The 22,755-nt window shown below is 42.2% G+C and overlaps 1 protein-coding gene across 10 annotated transcripts in view; it reads right to left on the reverse strand.

The window, feature by feature from the left end:
- The window catches only part of OSBPL8 (oxysterol binding protein like 8), a 193,495-nt gene that overhangs the window by 24,530 nt on the left and 146,210 nt on the right, over positions 1-22,755 (reverse strand). For 5 of the 10 annotated variants that reach the window (XM_066591672.1, XM_066591673.1, XM_066591669.1 and 2 more), the window contains 8 exons: positions 11,927-11,997; positions 10,548-10,628; positions 9,514-9,615; positions 7,734-7,937; positions 7,566-7,650; positions 2,921-3,092; positions 1,690-1,933; positions 224-408 (listed from right to left, as the gene is read on the reverse strand). In XM_066591672.1, coding sequence (XP_066447769.1) covers positions 224-408; positions 1,690-1,933; positions 2,921-3,092; positions 7,566-7,650; positions 7,734-7,937; positions 9,514-9,615; positions 10,548-10,628; positions 11,927-11,997 — 1,144 coding nt within the window. Of the gene's footprint in view, positions 1-223; positions 409-1,689; positions 1,934-2,920; positions 3,093-7,565; positions 7,651-7,733; positions 7,938-9,513; positions 9,616-10,547; positions 10,629-11,926; positions 11,998-21,776; positions 21,961-22,082; positions 22,101-22,755 lie in introns of those variants that run through there. The other 5 variants (XM_066591678.1, XM_066591674.1, XM_066591675.1 and 2 more) reach the window with 3 other exon arrangements.

Here is a 22,755-nt window from a genome sequence, read left to right on the forward strand (position 1 = left end):
TTGATCCAGGGAGTTATTCAATTGTCAGATTAGAGTTGGGAAGGATTTTTTTCCCTAAAGTGAGGGAAATTGGCTTCTAACCCATGGATTTTTGCCTTCCACTGGACCAACATTGCAGGATAACGGGCTGAACTGAATGGACATATGTCTTTTTTCAGCCTTACATACTATGTTACTATGAGATATTGTATAGTAATAATTAATCAAGAATGCTCACACTTACTCAGACAGGAAGTCAGCATGATAATAATAGTCAGAGAGCTTGTCTAGGAAAGAGCGAGGCTCTAGTATGAAGGTGGGAAGCACCACTTTGGACAAGTCCATTCCTGGTCGAACCTGCTTTAGCAGTGTCCAGATTAGACTCTTATGTTCCTCCGATACAGTTTCTGTTTGCGATGCCTCACCAGCCTTGAAAAGAAATGTTGTGAAAATGAAGATCTTACAAAGAACCATTGAAGCATATAAAAGTAGCCTTCATCACGTTCTAGCCCTGGATGTGCACCTTTATTTGTCTCACAACATCCCTGCTGGTTATGGAAACAATGACTAGATTTATGTGCCTAGATTCCAAGTCCTTTACAAGTCATTAGAACAGACTAGCATTGTTGGAGGCTAACAAAACAAGTGGAAGAGAGATCCCAAAACATGTGGATACAGCCTGTCCTCTGCATGTTGTACTCCGCTCAGAGCTACTATACTTTTCTCCCAACTGTTGCGGCAGTACTACTAGAAGGTCTTATAGAGTTTCAAAACAGAATTTAATGTTTATCCCTAAGGCCGCCTGCAGACGGCCGAGTCAGATCCCGCTGCGAGAATTCTCACAGCAGGATGCGGACCTGTGCCCCTGCAGAGGCCTGCGGCTTACCTGCTTCCCAGCGTCTTCTCTCTGCGCTGTGTGCCGGCCAGCCACCGCATGCGCGGAGAGGAGCTGGCCTGTCACCGCTGACATTTTTGTGCGGGCCTCTGCGAGATTCGCACAGAAATAGAACATGCCGCAATTTGTTTTTCACGTGTGATTTCACGCAGAAAAATCGCGGCCGTCTGCCTAGGATTGCATTTTCTAATGCAATCCTATGGCAGCTTCCACGGGCGGAAATTTTGAGGAAATCCCGCCGTGGAATTTCTGCCTGTGTGCAGGGGGCCTTAGGCTCTCGTGTTAGAAATTTTTCACTGGTATCTGAGGTTGGAGACAAATTTGGTTGCTATCCAGCTGTCCAAGACGTTGCAAGAAGCAGCTAAAGACAATGTTCAACACAAGTGTTTTTAATGAATTGTTAACTTTTCAGATACATTCGATGTAAACAGGCACATCTTCCCCATTATAGGACATCTTGCATGAATGGTTAACCTTCTATCGAGCCAGCAGAACTCCCCAATACTCAGCAGCACTCTGTATAGATCTTCATGAAGCATGCTCGCTACTCACTCTCATTATAAAGGCAACCTAAAGTCAATAATTGCTGAAGAGAGGACGCTCTGGTAGGATTGGCGCAGATCATAGCCAACTAACTAAAATCTGCATAGGAAAACTGGGCAAGGTGGAAGCTCAACTGGAGAAGAACTGTGATCCTTCAGTAGGCGCTCACAATCCAGGCTTAACAATAATAATAGGACGTAATTCATAATACCGCACAGGTCTGTCTGCCAAGTACAAAATAATATACCATGCGGAGAAAACCTTCTGCTCACCTCTCCCAGCTCTTCATGTGCTTCTTCTATGTATGTGGTTTCCTTAATGAGATCAGAAGGTTCAGGATCAATAAAGGAGTCATCCTGTCTTTCTGAAGTGTCACTGTCACTCTCCTCACTTTTACCAAGCCCATCATTGTCCGACTCCTCATGATCATGATCATGGTCATTGTCCTTATCAGATTTATCCGAATAGGTGTCTTGGTCTTTAAAATGCTGCCTTTCAATTTCGCTGTCATTCAACCTAGTCAGACAAAGTGGAACAGAAAAGATCAACTCTCCGCAATGTTAAATGGATGTGGACCCCAAAAATGCACCGGTGTAGGTTATAAGAATGAAACATACCTGGTATCATAAATCTGCAAGAGGCACACATTATAAGCAGTCTGCTCCATCGCTCTGACAGTTGTAGTGTCCAATCGAGGGACCACTACGACGGTCAATAAGAGCTTAATGGACAGAGCACTACATAGAGATATAGGCACACTTTAAGCCATGCTCCACGGTCCTCACATAGAGCGGTCAGCAGGTTTGCAGGGTCAAAATTGCTGACAGGCTCCCTATGCTGGTGGATGGATGCTGATGAATTAAAGGGGTTGTCTCGCGGCAGCAAGTGGGGTTATACACTTCTGTATGGCCATATTAATGCACTTTGTAATATACATCGTGCATTAAATATGAGCCAAACAGAAGTTATTCACTTACCTGCTCCGTTGCTAGCGTCCCCGTCGCCATGGATCCGTTTAATTCTGATGTCTTCTTGCTTTTTTAGACGCGCTTGCGCTGTGCGGTCTTCTTCCTGGTGAATGGGGCCGCTCGTGCCGGAGAGCTGGTCCTCGTAGCTCCGCCCCGTCACGTGTGTCGATTCCAGCCAATCAGGAGGCTGGAATCGGCAATGGGCCGCACAGAGCCCGCGGTGCACCATGGGAGAAGACCCGCGGTGCATCGTGGGTGAAGATCCCGGCGGCGATCTTGGTGAAGGAAGAAGAAGGAAGACGTCGCAAAGCGGGGAATCGGGTAAGTAATAAAAAATGTTTTTCTTTAACACATCCTTTGGGGATGTCCTGCGCCGAACAGGGGGCCTATGGAAAAAAAAAAACCCGTTTTGGCGCGAGACAACCCCTTTAAGGTAATAAGAGCAAGTGTGAATCATTTAGGTAGATTTTGTGCAGAGATTATGGTTTTTATCTGCACCTTCTTCCCATTGCAAGGATGCAGTCAGATAACTTACTGGAAATTCTCATTGCTGTGGAGGTTATTTGCCCTCAGAAGGCCGTAGAAGTTGACATGGCTGTTCTCACCAGAGGAATTCAGGTCGTGCTCTTTACCTTCCCTGATCATGGTGCGCTTTAACAGGCTGGAGCATTTCAGAGCCAGCTCTAGAGCGTCCATCCAGCACCGTCCTAGCATAGAAAGCATTTACATGAGGTCACGTACATGTATCAGAGGATCTTGTGTTGCTCACATACTGATATCTTGTGCGTATAGCTATGATAATCTCAGTTATTTATGTAACATAGTAGGTTAGGCTGAAGGGAGATGATGTCCATCTAGTTCAGTCTGTTTCCACCCCCCTTGTTGATCCAGAGGAAGGCAAAAAAAAAGGAATGTGTATTTTTTTTAACTGAAATTTTTAACTAAATTAAAAAAACTTTATTGGCCTTTTTTCAACAGTATTTCTTAGTACCTAAAGGGAATTTGAAGATGCGATAGCTAGATCACCAGGACAGTACAATGCATTACTTAAGTAGTGCATTCTACATTGCCTAGAACAGCCGCTTATTATATTCTGCAGGAGGAGGAGCCTAATAGGCTGAGTTATATGGTAGACACCAAGCCCTTTGTCAGGCTGCTGGCTGCCATGGGATAGGTCACAGAAGGATCCCCCTCCCCCTGACATCTGCTTACATACTGCAGTTGCTATTGTGGCATATAAGGGGTTAAATTGCCAGGATCGGAGGTGTCTCTGTTACTGGCAGTTAAAGCAGGAGGCTGTCAGTTGTCAGTTAAACCATCTCCTTAAAAAGCTGTATGTGCAACTTAAAAGCCCATTACTGCGGTCGGTCAAAAGGCGTATTAGCCGTCACTAAGGGGTTAAGGAAGGTCTGGTATCGGACTGGAATTTTAAAAAATTGATGTGTGCATTGCTTTTAATACATTTTCATCTAGTAGAGCATCACTTTCTGAGTGCCGGATTCTTCGCGTACAGACATGATGATGATGAGGTTCTGCAGTAGGTAGTAATACTGTATAAGGTATGCACCCCAATCTACTAGTCCCCTGTTCGATACCTGGGACAGGTAAAAATGCTATCAGGAATTACATGATATTATTGTAATTATATAACTATTATAATCCCACCACTGGGTATAATAGCACAGTAATGTATGGTCTTGGAATAAATCGCTTCTCTTCCATCTCCATAAACTGTAAAATAACGGCCGTGTGACCGAAATGATACGCAATATGACTTGACTGACACAATACAGTTAACCACCAAGAACCCAATAGAAATGTCACTAAGCTATTTTAAATGCCCACGCTGTAAGTGAAGAAGGCCAGATTTATTAGTGGGCATGTAGGATAGTTGGTGCTGCTTTACACCCACATCGGTGAAACAAGGCCGGGCACTAGGGCTATGTGCACACAGGTTGGCACTGACCGAGATTTAGTTGCAGATCACATGCACAAAAAATATTTTGCAAATATATTTGGTACCATTGTGAAAAAAAATGACTGCAGAAAAAAGTAGCCTGCTGCTTATTTCTGCTGACAAAAGGGTCAAATACTGCCTCAATTGCTGGAATGTATTAAGACTACTCCAATTCTGAAAACGACAGATCTAAAATCATGAATAATACTGATGCTCAATAGTGTGATTTATGGAAACCAAGTCCACACTAAAGGGCTTTATACTATTACGGCCAAAGCCAATCTCCTGAGATCACAACTGGGTTCCAAAAAGCATGTGATAGCCCCAGCTGCCTGGCCGTACTCCTGGATCCCTCGCAGCACTGTGGCAGATGGCAGGCTTCTTTTAGGGACTGTATAAGGGCACCAGTCAATGTGAATGACGGAACGATTGCCATTTCCATGCAATGATGTGTAAAGGAGCAAACAATGATTTTTATGCCTGCATAAAATGAACAATGAACTAGAAGGGAATGAATTCTCGTTCGTCCTTCAATCGTCGGCCGCATTTACACTGCATGATTAGCGTTCAAATGCAAATGATCGAGAGATGTTTTTTTGAACGATAATCGTTCCTGTAAAGGCTTATTTAGACACAAGGATCGCTCAAAATTGGCTCAAAAGCCATCTTTTGAGCAATAATCGCTGTGTCTGAAGTCCTGCTCATCGTGCACTATTCATTCATCTCTGACTTCAAGCCAGCCTGAAGTCAGCGCTGTACGCCGAGTTCTCAGTGGGATAGCGCTGATAGCATTCTCTCTGCTGCTGTCCCGCTCGGAGTTCTCAGCGGAATACCACTGGCAGCTCCGAGAACAAAGCAGCTGTCTGTAGATAACAGACCTCCTGCTGTCATCTGCATAGAGAAGGAGCCTTCATTTACACGATAATGAATTCTTAAGTAGCTAATTAACTACTTAAGAGTTTATGCAAAGTGATCGCTCAAAACTGCCACTCAAACTGGCATTTGAGCGAATTTTGAGCTATCCTCTTTCAGTGTAAATGGGCCTTAAGAGTACCTTTAGTCACAGAAATTGGACTAACACAGATTTGACAGATCTTAATAATGTGCCACAGAAGTGTAAGATGAAACAACCCCTTTAAAACCTTAATGACCAAAGCATTGCAGTCTTGAAGGACCAGACATTTAAATCGATTTTATGCATGTGGTGGTTTAATGGTCTTTATTATTTCCTGGGCTCATAAAATATTTTTGCAGCATTTTGTTTTTGTGACATATAGGGTGGGCTTAGTAATTTTTTATTTTGTTTGTTTTATTGGGGTAATGTGTACAAAAAGTTAAGTTTTTTAGTATATTAATGCTAAAAGTACAGGAATGGGTTCCTCATTTTGTTCACATTGTTTTGATAGATAAATTTGTATAGTTTTGGATTACAGGGCGACTATGGTGATAGTTTAGATTGGCATTGGCGTTTTTTGTTGTTTTTTAAAAAAAATAGATTTGTAGTTTATCCTATAATTTTTTAAATTTTTTTTGTATATATTTTTTTAACATGTATATCATATAAGACCTTTGGGGGGACCTTCACAATGTGATTTCTTTGCTTTATTTCACAGTTCTCTGCTGTAACTGGGACATCCATAGGACCCCAGTACAGGAGGAAACATCTCCTTAAGGCCCCCTTCACATGTGCGTATTTGCATCCACAATACACAGAGGATGGAACCCATTGAGTTCAATGGGTTCGTTCACATGCGCATATGTTTCCTATGTATCTCAGTCGCGCAAAAAAGCCCCTCAAAAAAACGCAGCATGCTTCCTTTTCCTGTGCATTTGTGCAGCCAAAGTACCAATAGAAGTCAATGGGGATGCACAAATGCATGAAAAATACTCTGAGAGATATGCATGAAATACTGTAATTGCGCAGGAAAAAACACACATCTAGAGCTCATCAGACTAATTAGCCATTTCAATTTGAGCATCAGTTTGTCGTGCACAAATAAACATGCCTTGCAATTGCAAAAAGTGCAGTAGAATACGCAACTACACACGTAAAAAAGCATTGTTCATTTTGCACATATGTAGCGCTCAGGCAAGCGCGAATACACATATGCTCATATAGTCACTGGCAGAGCTAATCTGGATCTATTAAGACCTAACAACTCTGCCACACTGGGGATCATGGGCGATCACCATGTCTAACAGAGGAAACGACACTTCTGCTTCCTCTAACTACACGGTGCTTCTAGAGCACCATGGAGGCTGATAAAGAGGGTAGCAGCGGTTATAAACTGCTTCTTTCTTCTCCTCAGGGGTCCTCGGCTGTCTGACTACTGAACATCCGACCAGCTCCTGCTAGATTCCAATGGCACTTGGTCTTTAATAGGGGAATGAAGACAGTATTAAAAAGAAAGTGAAACTAACATAGGTATTTAGAACAGCGGTACTTCTCATGTGAGCGGATGAAGACTCAGTGGGCTGTGTTGAAATAACTCAAGGTAACTTTAAAGGCCTGCGAGCAAACACCACTGAGCAGAAGAAGTATCGATAATATTGTGAGCAAACAAAAAGATTCACTTAGGCCTAATGTCCACGGGCGGATCTGATTTGGGTGACACGGATGAGAGATCTGCAAATCAAGCAGCCCATAGTGAAGCATGGGCGTCCATACATGAATTAAAGCATGCCCATATGATTTGCAGACCTTAGGCCTGGAAAACAAATCGCAGCATGCTCCATTTCAGTGCGGTTCCCGCATGGACAGCTTCCATTGAAGTTAATGGAAGCGGTCTGCAATTGAATTGTGGATGGGCCGCAGGAAGCAGGAGTATAAAAAAAAATAAAAACCTCAAACTTCACATTTGCAGCGGCGCACTGGCCGGCTACAGTGAAGAAAATAGAAGACCTGGACAGGTAACCAGGGTGCTCAGCCGCGGGCAGGGTCGGATTCAGCATGCGGGAGTCCGCAGCGGAATCCCATCAGCCCCGTGGACATGAGGCCTTGGACTGGATAAAGGGGATTGTACAGGATTATGAATACATGGCGGTTTTCTTCCAAGAACGGTGTCCATGAGTTGTGTCAGCTGGTACAGCCCAGCTCCGTTAGCGTGAATGTGGCTAATCTGCATTACCACACACAACCGGTACACAAATATGGTGCTGAAAAGGACAACTCTGTACAACTATGTTAAAAGCTTTAGTTCCCACAGAAAAGATCGCTGCTTACCATCTGACTCCGAGGCAGCTCGAATAATCAAGTAACTGCTTGGAAGGGGCTGAGTAATGGATCCTACTCCTTCACCTTTAGGACCCTTGAAAAAAGTACACAACAATATCCGTGACGTTTAAGTCACCACTAACATATTGCTAAAGTTGTAACTTCTCTATTGCTCACCTTAACAGCCCAGATGGATTGCTCCAATGGGTGGAAAAGTTTGAAGCAGAAGCCATCCTTCTTAGAGGGCCTCTCGATGATCTCACAAGCATTCAGCAGCACTGTGCCTACCCACTGTCCATTTTTGGGGGTTTTGTAGATTAAAAGGACTCCTGGTTTTAATACACACCATAGTTTTGTCCAACTTTTTAATGTTCCTCTAATCTACATAAAAACATACACCAGGATGATCAAACTAAAATAAACTGTACAGTATATATGAAATGCCATTATGTAGCATATACACATTGTGACACTAGATTTAGGTCTGTCAGTTTGAAATAATGCCTCACAGGGGCTGGTAGTGTAGTTTAGATAGCGGTCACCATCTAGGACCGTATTGTACTTTAGCCAGGTTAGAAAATTTATCATCACAATTTCTAATTGACCTCCCTGGCTCTTTTGTCAGTCTGGGACAATAAACGCCAAGTATCAGGTGTTCAGACTGTTTAATCACCAGCACCTATGTTTGTTCAATAGTGTTCAATTAATGGACCTATCTAACATAAGGATTGCTATGTCAGCTGTCTGTTCATTATAAAACAGCATGGTCAATTGCACTATTTGCAAACCAATCGGGTTGCCTTTACAGTCGACTGTCTAGTGTAAGGCAACAAGATTGATTGCATTATAATCGCAAATCAATCTGTTTGTGTAAATCAGCCTCCACAGTCGTCTGTTTAGTGTAAAGCAGTGTTATTAATTACACTACACTAAAAACTATTCTATTTGCTTTCACATAATGTGCAATTAATCTACCAGCCTTCTTACATTGGCGCATTAAAAAACCAGTTCTTACACGCAATTTTTGTGCAACTGCTGTTTGCTATTCGAACCCATTGCAACAAAAATTGTGTGCAGTTGATTGGCATCGCACAATTTTTGGGCATCATTCAGTCTTATTTTCGTCCTGATGAAGCAGCGCGCCAAATAATCTGTCTTGCGCTGCGGAAACGCGTTGACGATTAGACGATTACGGACGATCTTGTTCGCCCTGGTCCACATTGGATTTCAGCTAACTATTTATATGTTCATCAAATTCGCAATTTTGTGAATTGACATATATTATAAGTAGCTTGGACTTCTCCTGACTTAATTGTCATTACAAGTCCAGCCTTCTAGCCTGTTTCCGATGATACAGACTTTGACCTAATTTAAGAACTGGGTCTTGTCAGATCGATGACCCTATGGGGAAGTGAATAAGTCTAGTAACAAATAAGGTTACGGACTCAGTACAGTGCTCCCATAAGCGAGTGTACTAGTATAATATTTGTCTAGTGTGGATGATCTAATTGTCATTATCCACCACTTAGGGTTTTATGAGTGACGCTCTCTAGTTGTTTTGGAACAGTGTCTTTCCATCAATAGGCATGTTCTTATTAATGCATAACAACATGGAGTTATCTCAGTAGGCGCTACCACTTTCTGGTCCCTTGTATACCTGATAACGGCCCGCTACGGTCACCACCTTATCTGGTAGCCCCTCTTATCATTATCAATTTAAATAATATATTAAAATTCTGTATTTGAGTCATTCTAATTACTTAAGCAAATTGCGCTAATCCCATAGGCAATTAATTTTGTGGTTGTTTTGTATGGTTGTCTGTCATTTTGTGTCCATTTAGGTCGGAACCATCCTGCCTTAGCAGTATTGGTTTTTTATCATTAATATTAATAAAGGTTATATTTTAGTTTCAGGCACTTTCAGTGACAAATATTTAGGACTATAGGTTTGAGTCACCTTAAGCCAATCTGACATGACAATAACAGACGGGTCAGTAATTGTGCTGAGCAGCTCTTTTGTCGCCCTCTTTTTCTCCTCCCTATAGTTTTTCTTTTGAACCTGCAAGAATACACACACACAAAAAAAAAAGTTAGTAAAGCAAACAGTCATATGTCCTAAAATACTGTGTTTTTGTTAAAAATGATCAATTAAACATGAAAAAAAATAGTTGTACCTTTTTGTTTAATGAGCACAAGTATATCATATTACACAAGTGTAGATTTTCTTTAAGGCCAATTTTATGATTCACAGTGCAACTCTAGATAATATCCTGACAGCAAAGATACGTATATTGGAGCTTAATTACTAATACTGTCTAAAAATTACACAGTGCAAACTTAGGCCAAATTCTCACAGGGGCGGAAATTCCGCAGAGAGATTTCCCGCAGAATTTCCACCCCGTGCCCACTGCCATACAATTGCATTAGATAATGCAATCCTATGCAGACTGCCGCGATTTGACCGAGTGAAAAGTCGCGCGGTAAACGGATCGCGGCATGTCCTATTTCTGTGCGAGCCTCGCAGAGAAACGTCACTGGTAACGTGCTGGCTCTGGTCTGCGCATGCGTGGCAGTGCAACAGCTGGCGCTGAACACAGCGAGACGTTGGGAGGTGGTGAGCACCGGGTCACTGCAGGGGCACTCCGGCTCACAGTGGGATCCGACCTGGCCGTCTGAAGGTCTTAGACTGTAGTGTAAGTTTGCACTGTCTAACTTTTAGACAGTATTAGTTTTAAAATGCACCAGTTTATCACCAGTAGCTTTGCTGAATGATAAATATGTCAAATATGAAGACAGTCTAAGTTTAGACCAATTAGTTGGCTTAGTTTACACAAAGAATTGCACCAAAATTTTGGAACAATTTACTGCAATTTTTAGCTCACTTTAGAGAAAAGAAAGTCCAAGCCAGCTCACCTCCTTGCAGTGTACATAACATCAAACTGAGTATATTTTAGTTACCTACAAGTTGCTGTATCACAATATCCAGCTTACCTTAAGGGACTCTTTTTTTGTAAGCTTGCTGGAGGCTGCAGCAATGTCCTTTTCAGATCCATTGTATAATTTAGACTCAGACTATAAATAAAATAAAAGGCTTATGATTAATGTAGGCGTTCATTCATTTTCCCTGTATCTCACCCCCAACAAATAACTCCTCATATCTCAATTTCCAAAAGTTCTCTGAGCTTCCATGCTCTTGACCACCCAGGCTGCCATAAAGGATTGGAGAAGTCAGATCCTGAGACAGGTGTGGGTCCCAGAGGTAGGACCTGCACCTGTAAGACTTTTATGACATTCTGTGGATGTGCCATAAAAGTCTGAGAGGGAAATACCCATTTAACATCTAAAAATCCATAATATGTTTTCACTAGATTTAGATTCCCATATAGGTCAATCTAAAATTTTTACCAGTGAAGCCCAGTGACATACTGTATTTTTAGGTAGGATCTCCATAATAGTGCTGTATAGACTGAGCCATAAGCAGTATAAGCCATAGATTCAATGCCTGGCCCAATCAGTTTCTCATTGTGAGAGGTGGACCTGTCAGCCCCCAGGTAGTCAGAGCCTGGAAGCAACAATAACCTATAAACCGAATGCCATTATCTATAGTAACAAGACCGTGCAAACTCGGTCAATGGCTAATTGTTAGAGAGATATTCACATGTCTGTTTTAGTAAATACTTGTAGTCCCTGCAGAACAATTCTGGTCCATCTCTTCTTATAACCATGTTGCACCATTTGTTATTCCTCCTAAAAATTAGTGAGTAGTTTGACAACTGGGTGTTACCAGTTGTGGGCATCCATTGCCCTTGTGCAGGGACTTGTAACACCTTGTTATCAATTAATTCATAAATTTCTAAGAGGAACAACAAGAGGAACGGCACAACACAGTTCTAAGAAAAGATGGCCCATGGTACTTATTTTATGGGGATGCAAGTATGTATTAAAATAGACATGTAAGGAGAGGTGACAGGTCCCCTTTAAATGGATTCTAGTCCACTGTCATCCTTATTGTGGGCTCTCTGCACCCCCGCAGTGAAAAGGAGACTGAAGCACCCTGCTGCTCCATTCATTTTCAGTGGGACTACCAAAGATTTGTAAGCGCTCAGTTTTTTGTCAGCCCCATTGAAATTAATGGAGTGGCAGCTGCCCATGCTCAGCCAATGCGCCATTCATTCTGATGTCACTGCGGGGGTGAAGTAACCCTGCAGTGACAGAGGGGCACCTGGGACTCCTGTTCTCAGGATTGGTGGATGTCTCAGTGGTGAGAGCTCCACTGATCAGCAAGTTACTCCCTATCCTGTAGATAACTTGGGATTCTGGCACAACGCCTGTAAAAACATGGAATGAAACGTATGCTTGAGATACATTACCTTGCTTTTGGACATGGATTGAGAAGAATCATCTTTGATTTGTAAGACTTCATCTTTTCCTCTGTCAAAACCTAGAAAGTATAAAGGGAAAAAAAAAAGATGCTGAACTAGTTCTTGGGGAAAAAAAGTCACAATTCTCAATTGTACAGGCACTAAAAAGTCCCCAATAAAACCTGATGGGGAAACAAAAAAATCACTATTTTGTAACACTGTTATATCTAAACCAAGAAAAAGTCTGCAATCAGTATCTGTACATCGCTGTAGGATTTGAGCCAGGTACAATTGTACTATACTAGGCCAGGTTCACAAATGACCAAACAGGGGCCATAATGGTACAGTAGTTAAGTGCACTCACCCTTTAAAAAAGGAGCGGAAATACAGTTTTGCTGTAATAGTGAAGGCAACTGTATGTGCAATGATCTCTAGGAACATTAACATTTGACTGCTCCAGTAAATAAAAAAAACACAACACCACCACCCTATGTAAATATGGCCTGAAATATACTATATAATCTTGCAATGTATCAAAGACAGAAGCTGTACAAAAGCACAAAATACTAAAATGTGAATATAAAAACCTATTTCCCATTTACTAACATTTGAAAATCGATGGCAGTGGTTTTACAAACGTAAGGGCTCACTCACATGTGGGTATTCAGGTTGCATATTTTTTGCACACATGCTAAAATCCCATCGGTTTATATTGGGCCATTCAGACCTTAGTATTAAGTGCATGGAAAAAACCCCAAAACACTGCATGTCCTATCTTGGTGCGTATTATGTGCGCAATATGCACCATTATAGTCTACAGGTGCAGAAAATACACCATCAACACGCTTGTTACTAAGTATTTTTTTGCATACAGCATATTACACATGTAATATGCAGTCAACATATACCGAGTGAGCCCTTAGAAGAGCAATAAAAAATACAGAAGAAAGCCCATATGAACACAGCCAAGGGGTTAACGATGCTTTCGGATCCAGTGAATCATGTACATGCCACTTGTTTTCCCTCTCGTTGGCGAGGAGGTACCCTGGGAATTATCAGCGAAGATAAAACTGAATTGTCAGCACAACCAGGGAGCACCAGAGGGACACAAACAAGTATTATGAGGAAAGTCTTCTCCCCCGAGATAAGTAGATTTGTACCATGCGTTGCATAGAATTGCATAACGTGAACGGCAAGGTAAAAACGACTTATGGCAGACCTGAGAAATAGTAAGACAGACAGGATACAAACTGAATCTCTGCTACATTCAGGTTGTAGAGAGCGAACATTCAAGAGTGGCAGCTACAACTTTAATGTGTGCGATCCTGGTGAATGGAGAACTATGGAAAGGTTAGCCTACATGCTGGGAACGTTTCCTAGTGTATACGCTGGGCTAGGTGTCTAACCAAATGGTGAAACATTACATTACCACTCAATCCACATAGCTCAAATTCCAATACTATACCTGCATTCCAGGTGCTAATCATCTAAAATGGCCATAAACAATGCAATTAATTCTCTAAATGAAAAGGATGCCAAAATAAAATCCCCTGTACACTACAGCTGACGACAGATATTACATGCCTTTCAGTACAAGTTGGGAGGTATGGAGCCTTATCAAGTATATACCTGTATAGTGCTACGGTTGAGTAGGTGTTCAGAAGAACCGAACTTAACACTGTAAAGCCATTCCTTACACTGACTAATAGTTAGAGACAATATATTATTTGCCTGGCAGAATAGCACCAGTAGAAACTCCGTATAATCTCCCTACACCGATTCTAGGGCCTTATATTGGAGTTTTCGGACGCTTTATATAGTAATGTAATTAGTTGGCGACTTCCATACAGTTTAGAACAGAAGGACACATACAGGACAAGTCACATGTTTATCTTTTAAGATGCCGCGTTTCCCTGAAAAAATAAGACAGGGTCTTATAATTTTTGCTCCAAAATATTTTTTTTTTTACATATATATAACTGCTTGGGCATTTTTAAAAATCATGGTAGGTCTTATTTTCAGGGAAACGGGGTTCGCATGATATTTGTAAGAGCCAATTAAATAGGAAAGCACTATAATGAAGAGGACAAGTTGTAGTTTCATTACATACACAGCAGTAAGAGAAAGCACCAATATATAAGCAGGAGACAGTTTTCACCAATTCATCAAGTTTTTATGCGGCAGGTAATTTTATTCCAGATTTACAGCATCACTGTATGCGAATGCAAGTACTTTCCACAAAAATATTCATCTCATTCCCACGGGTCCTTTTACAGACTCACATGAGAAACTGAAGAATGACAACAATTACAGGCTTTAGTTTATTATATAAACTGTATATTAAACCAATGACTTAATATTTATTAAAAACACCCCAAGAGAAGAAATAAATAGACGGAGGAAAAATGTCCAGCATGAATAAGGACTGAGTAACACCAGCGTATTTGGGCTGCTCATAATACGCATGATGAGCAAGCTTTATTAAAGTATTTAAAAACTTAAAGGGGTTGTCCCGCGGCAGCAAGTGGGTCTATACACTTCTGTATGGCCATATTAATGCACTTTGTAATGTACATTGTGCATTAATTATGAGCCATACAGAAGTTATCAAAAGTTTTATACTTACCTGCTCCGTTGCTGGAGTCCTCGTCTCCATGGTGCCGACTAATTTTCGGCCTCTAATGGCCAAATTAGCCGCGCTTGCGCAGTCCGGGTCTTCTGCTGTCTTCAATGGGGCCGCTCGTGCAGAATGCCGGCTCCGTGTAGCTCCGCCCCGTCACGTGCCGATTCCAGCCAATCAGGAGGCTGGAATCGGCAATGGACCGCACAGAAGCCCTGCGGTCCACAGAGAGAGAGGATCCCGGCGGCCATCTTCAGCAGGTGAGTATGAAGACGCCGGACCGCCGGGATTCAGGTAAGTACTACCCGGTTTGTTTTTTTAACCCCTGCATCGGGGTTGTCTCGCGCCAAACGGGGGGGGGGGGGGGGGGGGGTAAAAAAAAAAAAACCCGTTTTGGCGCGGGACAACCCCTTTAAAGCCAACGCATAGTCCATATCTGTGACCGCTGAAGTTTAAGACATATTGTAGTCATAGCCAGGGGCGTAATTATAGAGGATGCAGGGGATGCGGTTGCACCCAGGAGCCTTAGGGGGCCAATAAGGCCTCTCTCCTCCATATAGGGAGCCCAGTCCTATGAATAAAGCATTATATTTGGGGGCCCTGTGACAGGTTTTGCATTGGGGCCCAGAAGCTTCACATTACGCCTCTGGTCATAGCTTATCTCTATATTAAAACAATGACTATTAATACTTATTAAAAACATCTCAAGAGACTATATATATATATCGCAGATACAATAGTTAGTAACTAGGCTCAGAAGAAAAGAGGATTAAAGTGCATATATAAAACAAGGCTTATAAAATTTTTTTAGCCTTGTAGCAAATCGCTTCCATAATGAGCATAAATTGACATTCACTCATGACTAGTTGAGTCCTAGACAATATGAAGATAAATCCAAATGCATTAAGGTCCATTTACACACACGTGTGATAATCGCTCAAAATTCATCAGAAACTGACAGTTTGGAGCCATCATTTTGCATTAGCTACAAATGGGCGAATCAGTCCATTAGTAGTTAACTAGCTTCATTTGCATGTATTTACAGAACAGTGGGTGGTCTGTGCTCTAAATACATCGCTATTGTTCTCTTGCAGGACAGCAGCTGAAAGAATATTAGCGCTGCCTGTGGAGAACTCAGCTTGCAGTCAGTCTTATCAGGGACAACGGATTTTAAGCGGAGCTGAACTCAGCGATGGACGAAAAAGTGCATGGTAAGTGCATGATGGGCACACATTTACACACAAGGATAAATCGCTCAAAAGATGGCTTTTGAGCGAATTTTGACAGATCATCGTTGAGTGTAAAAGGGCCTTTAATCCACAGCAAGGGATGTGACAGGACAAGGCAGCTATCTATATACTATCCCTAATCACACTAACACTTGTCTTGACTGCAAAAATACCAACCCTAAAAGGGCGACCCCACTTACCGATGGCTATACCCTAATAAGCACCTACAATAACCCTCTTGGACTTGTAAACATAAAAATCTCCCTGCCGGTAGAAACCAGTGTTCATTATGGAACTGCATACAAGGAAGATGAACTCATCTTCTCGAATAACAGTATTAATATCCAGATAACTGACAGTCCCCTGGATGTCCATATCATTAATTAATTGAGGTAAATTATTAGGGGCTAATTACTTTTATAAGCATTGTTTATATATGTACTTTAATCCTCTTCTAAGCCTGGTTTTTTCTCTTCGGGTGTTTTTAATAAGTATTATTCAAGTCATTGTTTTACTATAGGGATTTTTCTGCATTCATATATGAGTTCTAGTGGTCTCTAAGATTCATTCTGTTCTGCAGTAATATTTCATGGCACACATTATACTTTATAGCACTATATACAAGCCATTCAAGTGACTGACCAACTATGTAATGCATGGAGGGTTGGGTGCATCAGAGCTCCCCACTCTTGTCTTAAAGGGGTGTATCAAGCAAAGGGCTATACTGGTACTTGCCACGATCCCTTAATAATCTACAATTAATTCAATTCCAGGATGTATGCATTCTTTTATACTTCAGGGAATACTTTATACCTTGGGTTACTAACCGCCAGAGTAATTATACTGGTCCTATGAAGCTGTACAAATCCTTTTTTATGGCAGGAGGTGAGAAACATTTAGCTAAGAATGTTACAAGGCTGAAAACCATAGTGAATATTCCAAGAATGCTGGGAGTCAGGGTGCTCGTATTATTGTGGAAGGCAGACAATGCCCATCTGTGCTGGGGAGAAAGAAAACATACTGGCAAAATCTGAAAATCTTTTTCACTCCCTGACATTTCCAAAGGGCATCCAAACAACGCTGTTTATTGAGATAGTCCTTCATTTAGCAACATAATTTAATGTATTTCACATGCCACTTTGTTAGGAGTGCTGAGCGCAGTAAATCCTCAAAGATGTAGTGGACAGTATTCAAGAAACTGTAAGTGAAGTAAAACGGTAATCTGCAAAACCTAACATTAAACCGCAAATGTACACACACGTAAATGTACGTTAGTGTGCTGAAAGCTCATAAACTCCCATTGAGCACTATAAAAAGGGGGTCCCCAGCTGCTTCTAGTCACAGTGAGGAACAGCTTGAGGTCAAGAACGAGCCCCGGAGCTTCATTCAAAGTCTATGGGGTTGATGAAGGTTATCCCTAGAGACATGGAACATTGTGGCAACATGCATGCTCAACCTCCAATCCATTCAAACGTCTCCTGAGGTCATGCAATGAGGACAGAGGGTTGTGGACCCATTATAGTGATCAATGGGGTTCCCCGCAGTCAGACATTCTCACCAATTTTGTGGGTAGGTGATGAATGCCCATTGTGGGAAAATCCATTTAGGACTTCCAACTTGTGGTCAATTTCTCGATTGAAAGAGCGAACCATGTCAGTTCATTCGTCAGGGCAGCCCGTTTTTGCAGGCAGATATATAGGTGGTTCATTCAAACAAGAAATTGCTCCGTCGTTCACATTCGCTGTATACGTAAATGAGAACTGAACAATTGGTATTTAAACCAAACCATCAGTGAACGAGCCACTGATTATTATTATACCTGGATAAAATGAATGAAAAGCAAGCAATTTAAAATCAGTCGGCCTATCATTGGTTGCATTTACACTAAACGATTATCGGTCACTTGCGATAGGTTGAACATTTTTTGTTTATATAATAATTGTTCCGTGTAAAAGGGCCTTTAAATAGATTGGTGCAAAAAAAGAGATGGTGACATTCTCTCAGCACAGACAAGGTAGTGAGAGCAGGGTAAAAAAGTAAGATGGTGATAGTCTCTTTAATCGCTGTAAGCAGTATGCCTGTGTGTATCTGTGCAGTAGCAGCAGGTGAACAGAGGACTACTTAAGGTAGTCCTGGATATTCATGAGCTGCAGGCCAGCTACACAATGAGAGAACAGGTATAGTGCTTAAGTAGTCTAAAGGTCCATTTAGACGGGAGGAATTTCGGGCAATCGATGCCCAACACTCTTCCACATACCCTCGCTTTTGTGCTGCTGCATGGGAGCTAGTATCACTGGCTCACAGCGGGGAGGCTGGAGGAGATTTCTCCCCTTACGCTCCCCCACCCCTCTCCATTGACATAACATAGCAGCTGAACGGCTGCTATTTACACTGAGCGCTCTGCTCATCGTCCATAGATTATGCTGCATAAACAATGGACGATGATGAGCGGATCGCTCAGTGTAAATAGCAGCCGTTTAGTACCAATGGTCTTTAATACTACCAATGAACTGGGGGGATTTAAGTAGTCTAAAGACTGTGTTGGCTCTCTTGGACTGCTGAATACAGGACCCGGATCTAGCGGACTGAAGGGATGGCTGAAAAGAACAACTGCAGGTAATATACCACCTGCCCCCTGTGGCCCTGGGACAGAATCTTATCCTCAAACCAGAGGTTCGCTTTAAAAGAAAAAGACTCCATGGGGCTTATTTAAAATTGGAAATGTGATGGTTTTCTAGTGGCAATTGTGCCAGCAAACTGTCAAACAAGATCTGTGCTATGTTTACTATGTGTTCCAGACCATTTCGGGTGTTGCTTTGTAAAAGGGGGCATGGCCTAAGATGCAGTTCTTGGCATAAACTAAATCAGCCAGAAGGTGGTCTAAACTTAGACAGCCTTTAACCCTTTCCAATCCAATTTGTATCCTGGTTTTCCTAGGGGGTTAATTTTTTTCTGCTGTTATACAACAGCGCTATATGCTGGCTAAAGCCAGTACTGCATGAGGTGACATGTTGGATAGGCTCCAACATCAGAGAGACTGGCAATATACAGTAAGAGAACCCCATCAGACTTCTTCGAACATTGAAGCTGTACAGCCTTAAATCATAATGTCTTCAGACGTCAGACAGTGGATTGGAAAGGGTTAAAGTGCACAGATTTATCATTTAGTAGCCCTACTGTGATAAATCTGATGCATTTTAAAATGGTCTTTTGCACTGTGTAACTTTTAGAAAGTATTAGTAAATAACCCCTCAGTTTAACAGAAAATGTGTTTTTATGTGATAGCAAACAATCAGAATACCGTATATTCCAATGGGCAGTCTAGAACAGTAAGGCTTCCCTCACACAGGCGTTTGCAGTAACGCTGCGTTTTTCAATGCTGCAAAATGTACAAAAACATCTGCGTGAGGGCGGCCTAAGGCCACTTTTTTTTTTCTGAGCTTGGCCACACAAAGGTCAATAAGTGCAATTCATAAGATGCTACATGTTGTCTTAAGATGTGTATTAACGCATGGTCAGACAAAATGACAAGCAGCACACACAGGAGTCTTAAGGTATTTGGTGATGAGCATTTAGCTACTGAGATGGCCTTGATCCTTATTACAATAAGAAAGTACTTAGGAGGAATTAACAGCAATGTGCTGACATAAGGCTTACATCAGATTTCTTTATTAGAAGGAGAAAACAAAACATATGCACAAGATGTCCCAATCAGATACATATGGTGTGTATTATACTACACAAGTAAACCAGGCAACAAAACCACTGCTACATATCAGATTTATTAATCCTGCCTTATAGACTCTGCAAACTTAGTCAAGTCAGGCCGCCTGCACACGGGCAGGTCGGACCCCGCATGCTGGATTCCTGCAGTGGAGTCTGACCCGATGCCCGCCTGGTGACGCCAGCTTACTGCTCCGCCAGTCTTTACCTCTGCTGCGCATGTGCCGTCCAGCACATGCGCAGTACAGACGACGATGCACTGTCGATATGGCGATGACACGGCCTCCTCTGCCGAGAATGTGCCGGTTCTTGCTGAATCACGGGAATCCGAATAATTGTCGCATGTGAAGGTCCTTTTACACAAGACGAGCTGTGGGGCATGCAATGCCCGGCAGCTTGTCCCAGTGATGCTTGTTACACAGGAGCGAATATCGCTGGCATCAATCACAGTGCTGCCTGGCATGGAGGTGGAGCGGGCTGGGAAGCGTTCTCCCCTCGCCCCCATTTAAAAGTGCATTGTCGTACAGTCGCTGCATGCATTTACACGGAACGATTATCGTTCAAATTCCGGTGGGAGCGATGGAATCTGAAGGCTAGTTAATGGGAGACCCTCATCTGGCTAGCCAACTGTCAGATAAGAAGATTCCCCTCCTTGGAAAACTTCATGATAACATGGATGGATCAAGGTCCACCCATACGCTAAGCAATCATATAATACTACCAAGTAGTTACACTGTGAAAGAAAAGAGACTCATTCATCACATTTAGCTACCTGCTTGACAACAATCCATACTAAGCCCTTCTCAGAGATCAAGGAGCAAATTAGGATTTGCAGATAACATGCAATAGACATTTATAGTAAAGAAAGCTTTTAATTACCAGCTCCGCTCAATACACCACTTGGCAATCCCCAGTGTTTCCCTAACTGCAGTCTGCACGACCCCCAACAGACCACGATTTGATATACTATAGAGAAAAGACAATGTCTAAGGCACGGGCAAAAATTATATCACCTGTGCAATACTATGGAAATCCTGACAACCTGACCTGTTGGGGGTTGTGCAGTTTGGGAAACATACGGGCGTTTTCATGGAATAATAGACAGCAGTGGTTTGGATTCCCTCGTCTGCTGAATGTCATATTTAGCACTTGTGACAATCTAAGCCTTCACACGACCGCACTCCTATTGCAGAATTCGCAATTGGCGTCTATGCGCAAGATCCACAGCAAATCACATGCATTGGAAGGTATGGAATTTCACTTGTTCCTTCACACTCGTGGATACAAATTTGCGCATACTGTGAGCGAAGGAAAAAAATTGCAGCATGCTCTATTTTGCTGTGAACTCTGCACAGTCAGCATGCATTGAAGTCAATAGAGGCCATCCGATTAACATTGCGTATGGGCTGTGGGTACCTGGTATCATCGCCTGGCAACGGTGCAGGAAATACAAATATATGAAAAAAAAAATCTGTACTGCGTATGACCACCTGTGAGCCTTCACGGTCATTCACAATACAGATAATGCAGGTACGCAGGGTCCCCGACCGGGGGCACAGAAGGATTCCGCTGCGGGATCCTGCATGCAGAATCTGACTTGTCCGTGTGCAACCGGCCTAAATGTTCACATGATAGAAAATATTTACGAGTGTAGAGATGTAAATATAATAAACCCTAAACAATGTTTACATAGAACGAGTATATACAGGATAAAGTGAGTTTATAGGTGGTGACAGGTTCCCTTTTAACTTTGAAACAAAGTCATGGTGCTCAAAGGCCAAGTTCTGAGCAGAGCAGGGATGTAGTTTTTATAAATCGCCCAGCGCCAGCAGACTCATCTTTACAGCTGTACATGTACACTCCCATAGAGAACAGTGTGCGTGCATGCGCAAAATGGACTACCCAATGTGGACGCCATTGGGGACAAACCAGATATCAAGTTGCTAGGAGATGCTTTTTTTTTGAGGTTGTGTAGTGTCATCAATGGCACCCACATCAAACAAATGTAAAGTGTATTAAACACTTGAAGAGTTCTTGTAACTCTTCCTGTCATTCTGGGTGCTGTATGTCAAATCTTGTGCAAATCACTCAGCTTTACTTTTGCCCCATTCTTTCTGAATCACCCCGTGTAATAAAATATTTACACACAGTATATATTATATGAAAGAAAATAGGAGAACATATCCCTATAAAACTAGAATGTACACGGCCTACAAGATGTTGGTTTGCTACCTGTTATTCAGGTGAAACTGTCAAAGAAATAGTTAAATGGTAGATAAAAACAAACCTGGAAGCGTAGGAGACAGTTCATTGTATCCTCCAAATGATGCATTTCGGACTAGCTTTCGTCCATCAGGCCTTGGGAAGTAGGTGCCGGGTGTAACCCCAGCACATGACCTGCGCCTCAGGAGGGCCTCTTCTTTCATGGCTCAAGATTGTGGTCAAGGAAACTGGTTTCAATCTGAAGGCTGCTTAGAACAAGAATGATGGAGCTATTGCCTTGAACCAATCGTACAATACCGCACCACACCAACATAACACACTATGCAATCAGGTCTAAAAACCATTCTTCATTCCAGAAACACATGCTCACCTCGCTGAAGATGACCCCATAGGCTAACATGTCATCGGTCTAATTCTTAAAGTATATAGAAAAGACTTCTATCTTCCCAGCTGATCTGAAGCTACAAGGAACGAATGCATAACCCGAAGCAGAGAACAAAACAATTTATATAGCCCAGATTTATAAAAATGCTTTGGAGACAATGATGTTCTGCAAGCCTTGCAGCCTGAAGAATCAGGCTCAGTTTGTAGTCTGTGCATGTCCAATGTCTACGCAGATACACAACCCAGCAATGTTTACAAGCACCAATGGAAAGAATCATAGCATTCATTCAATATAATTACTATGTGGTCATATTGTTACCAGCTGGGAAAACGGACTAGAAATAATATGAAAAAAATAAATAACTGAATATGTTCAGATTTTGTACAGCTCTTCACCTACTGAGAGAACAAAGTGAACCCACAACTGAGCAATTACTAGAATGTGTTCTTTGGGGTTTGTAGCTCACTGGCACAGATCCTGCTCTGCTCTTGTGGAGTATTGTGCCCGGCATTGTACCTGCATAATAACCCAACTCAATCATTTAGCATGTATTTATGGCAACTTGCTCAACAGTCTAGAAACAAAAGCAGTATGAATAGCTTGGCAGGAGCCTTACTATGCCACGTCAGAGAACAAACAGCGTCCCGTCACGGATGAC

This window comes from Eleutherodactylus coqui, chromosome 2 (assembly GCF_035609145.1).
Source record: "Eleutherodactylus coqui strain aEleCoq1 chromosome 2, aEleCoq1.hap1, whole genome shotgun sequence".
In the NCBI taxonomy this organism is placed as follows: Eukaryota; Metazoa; Chordata; class Amphibia; order Anura; family Eleutherodactylidae; genus Eleutherodactylus; species Eleutherodactylus coqui.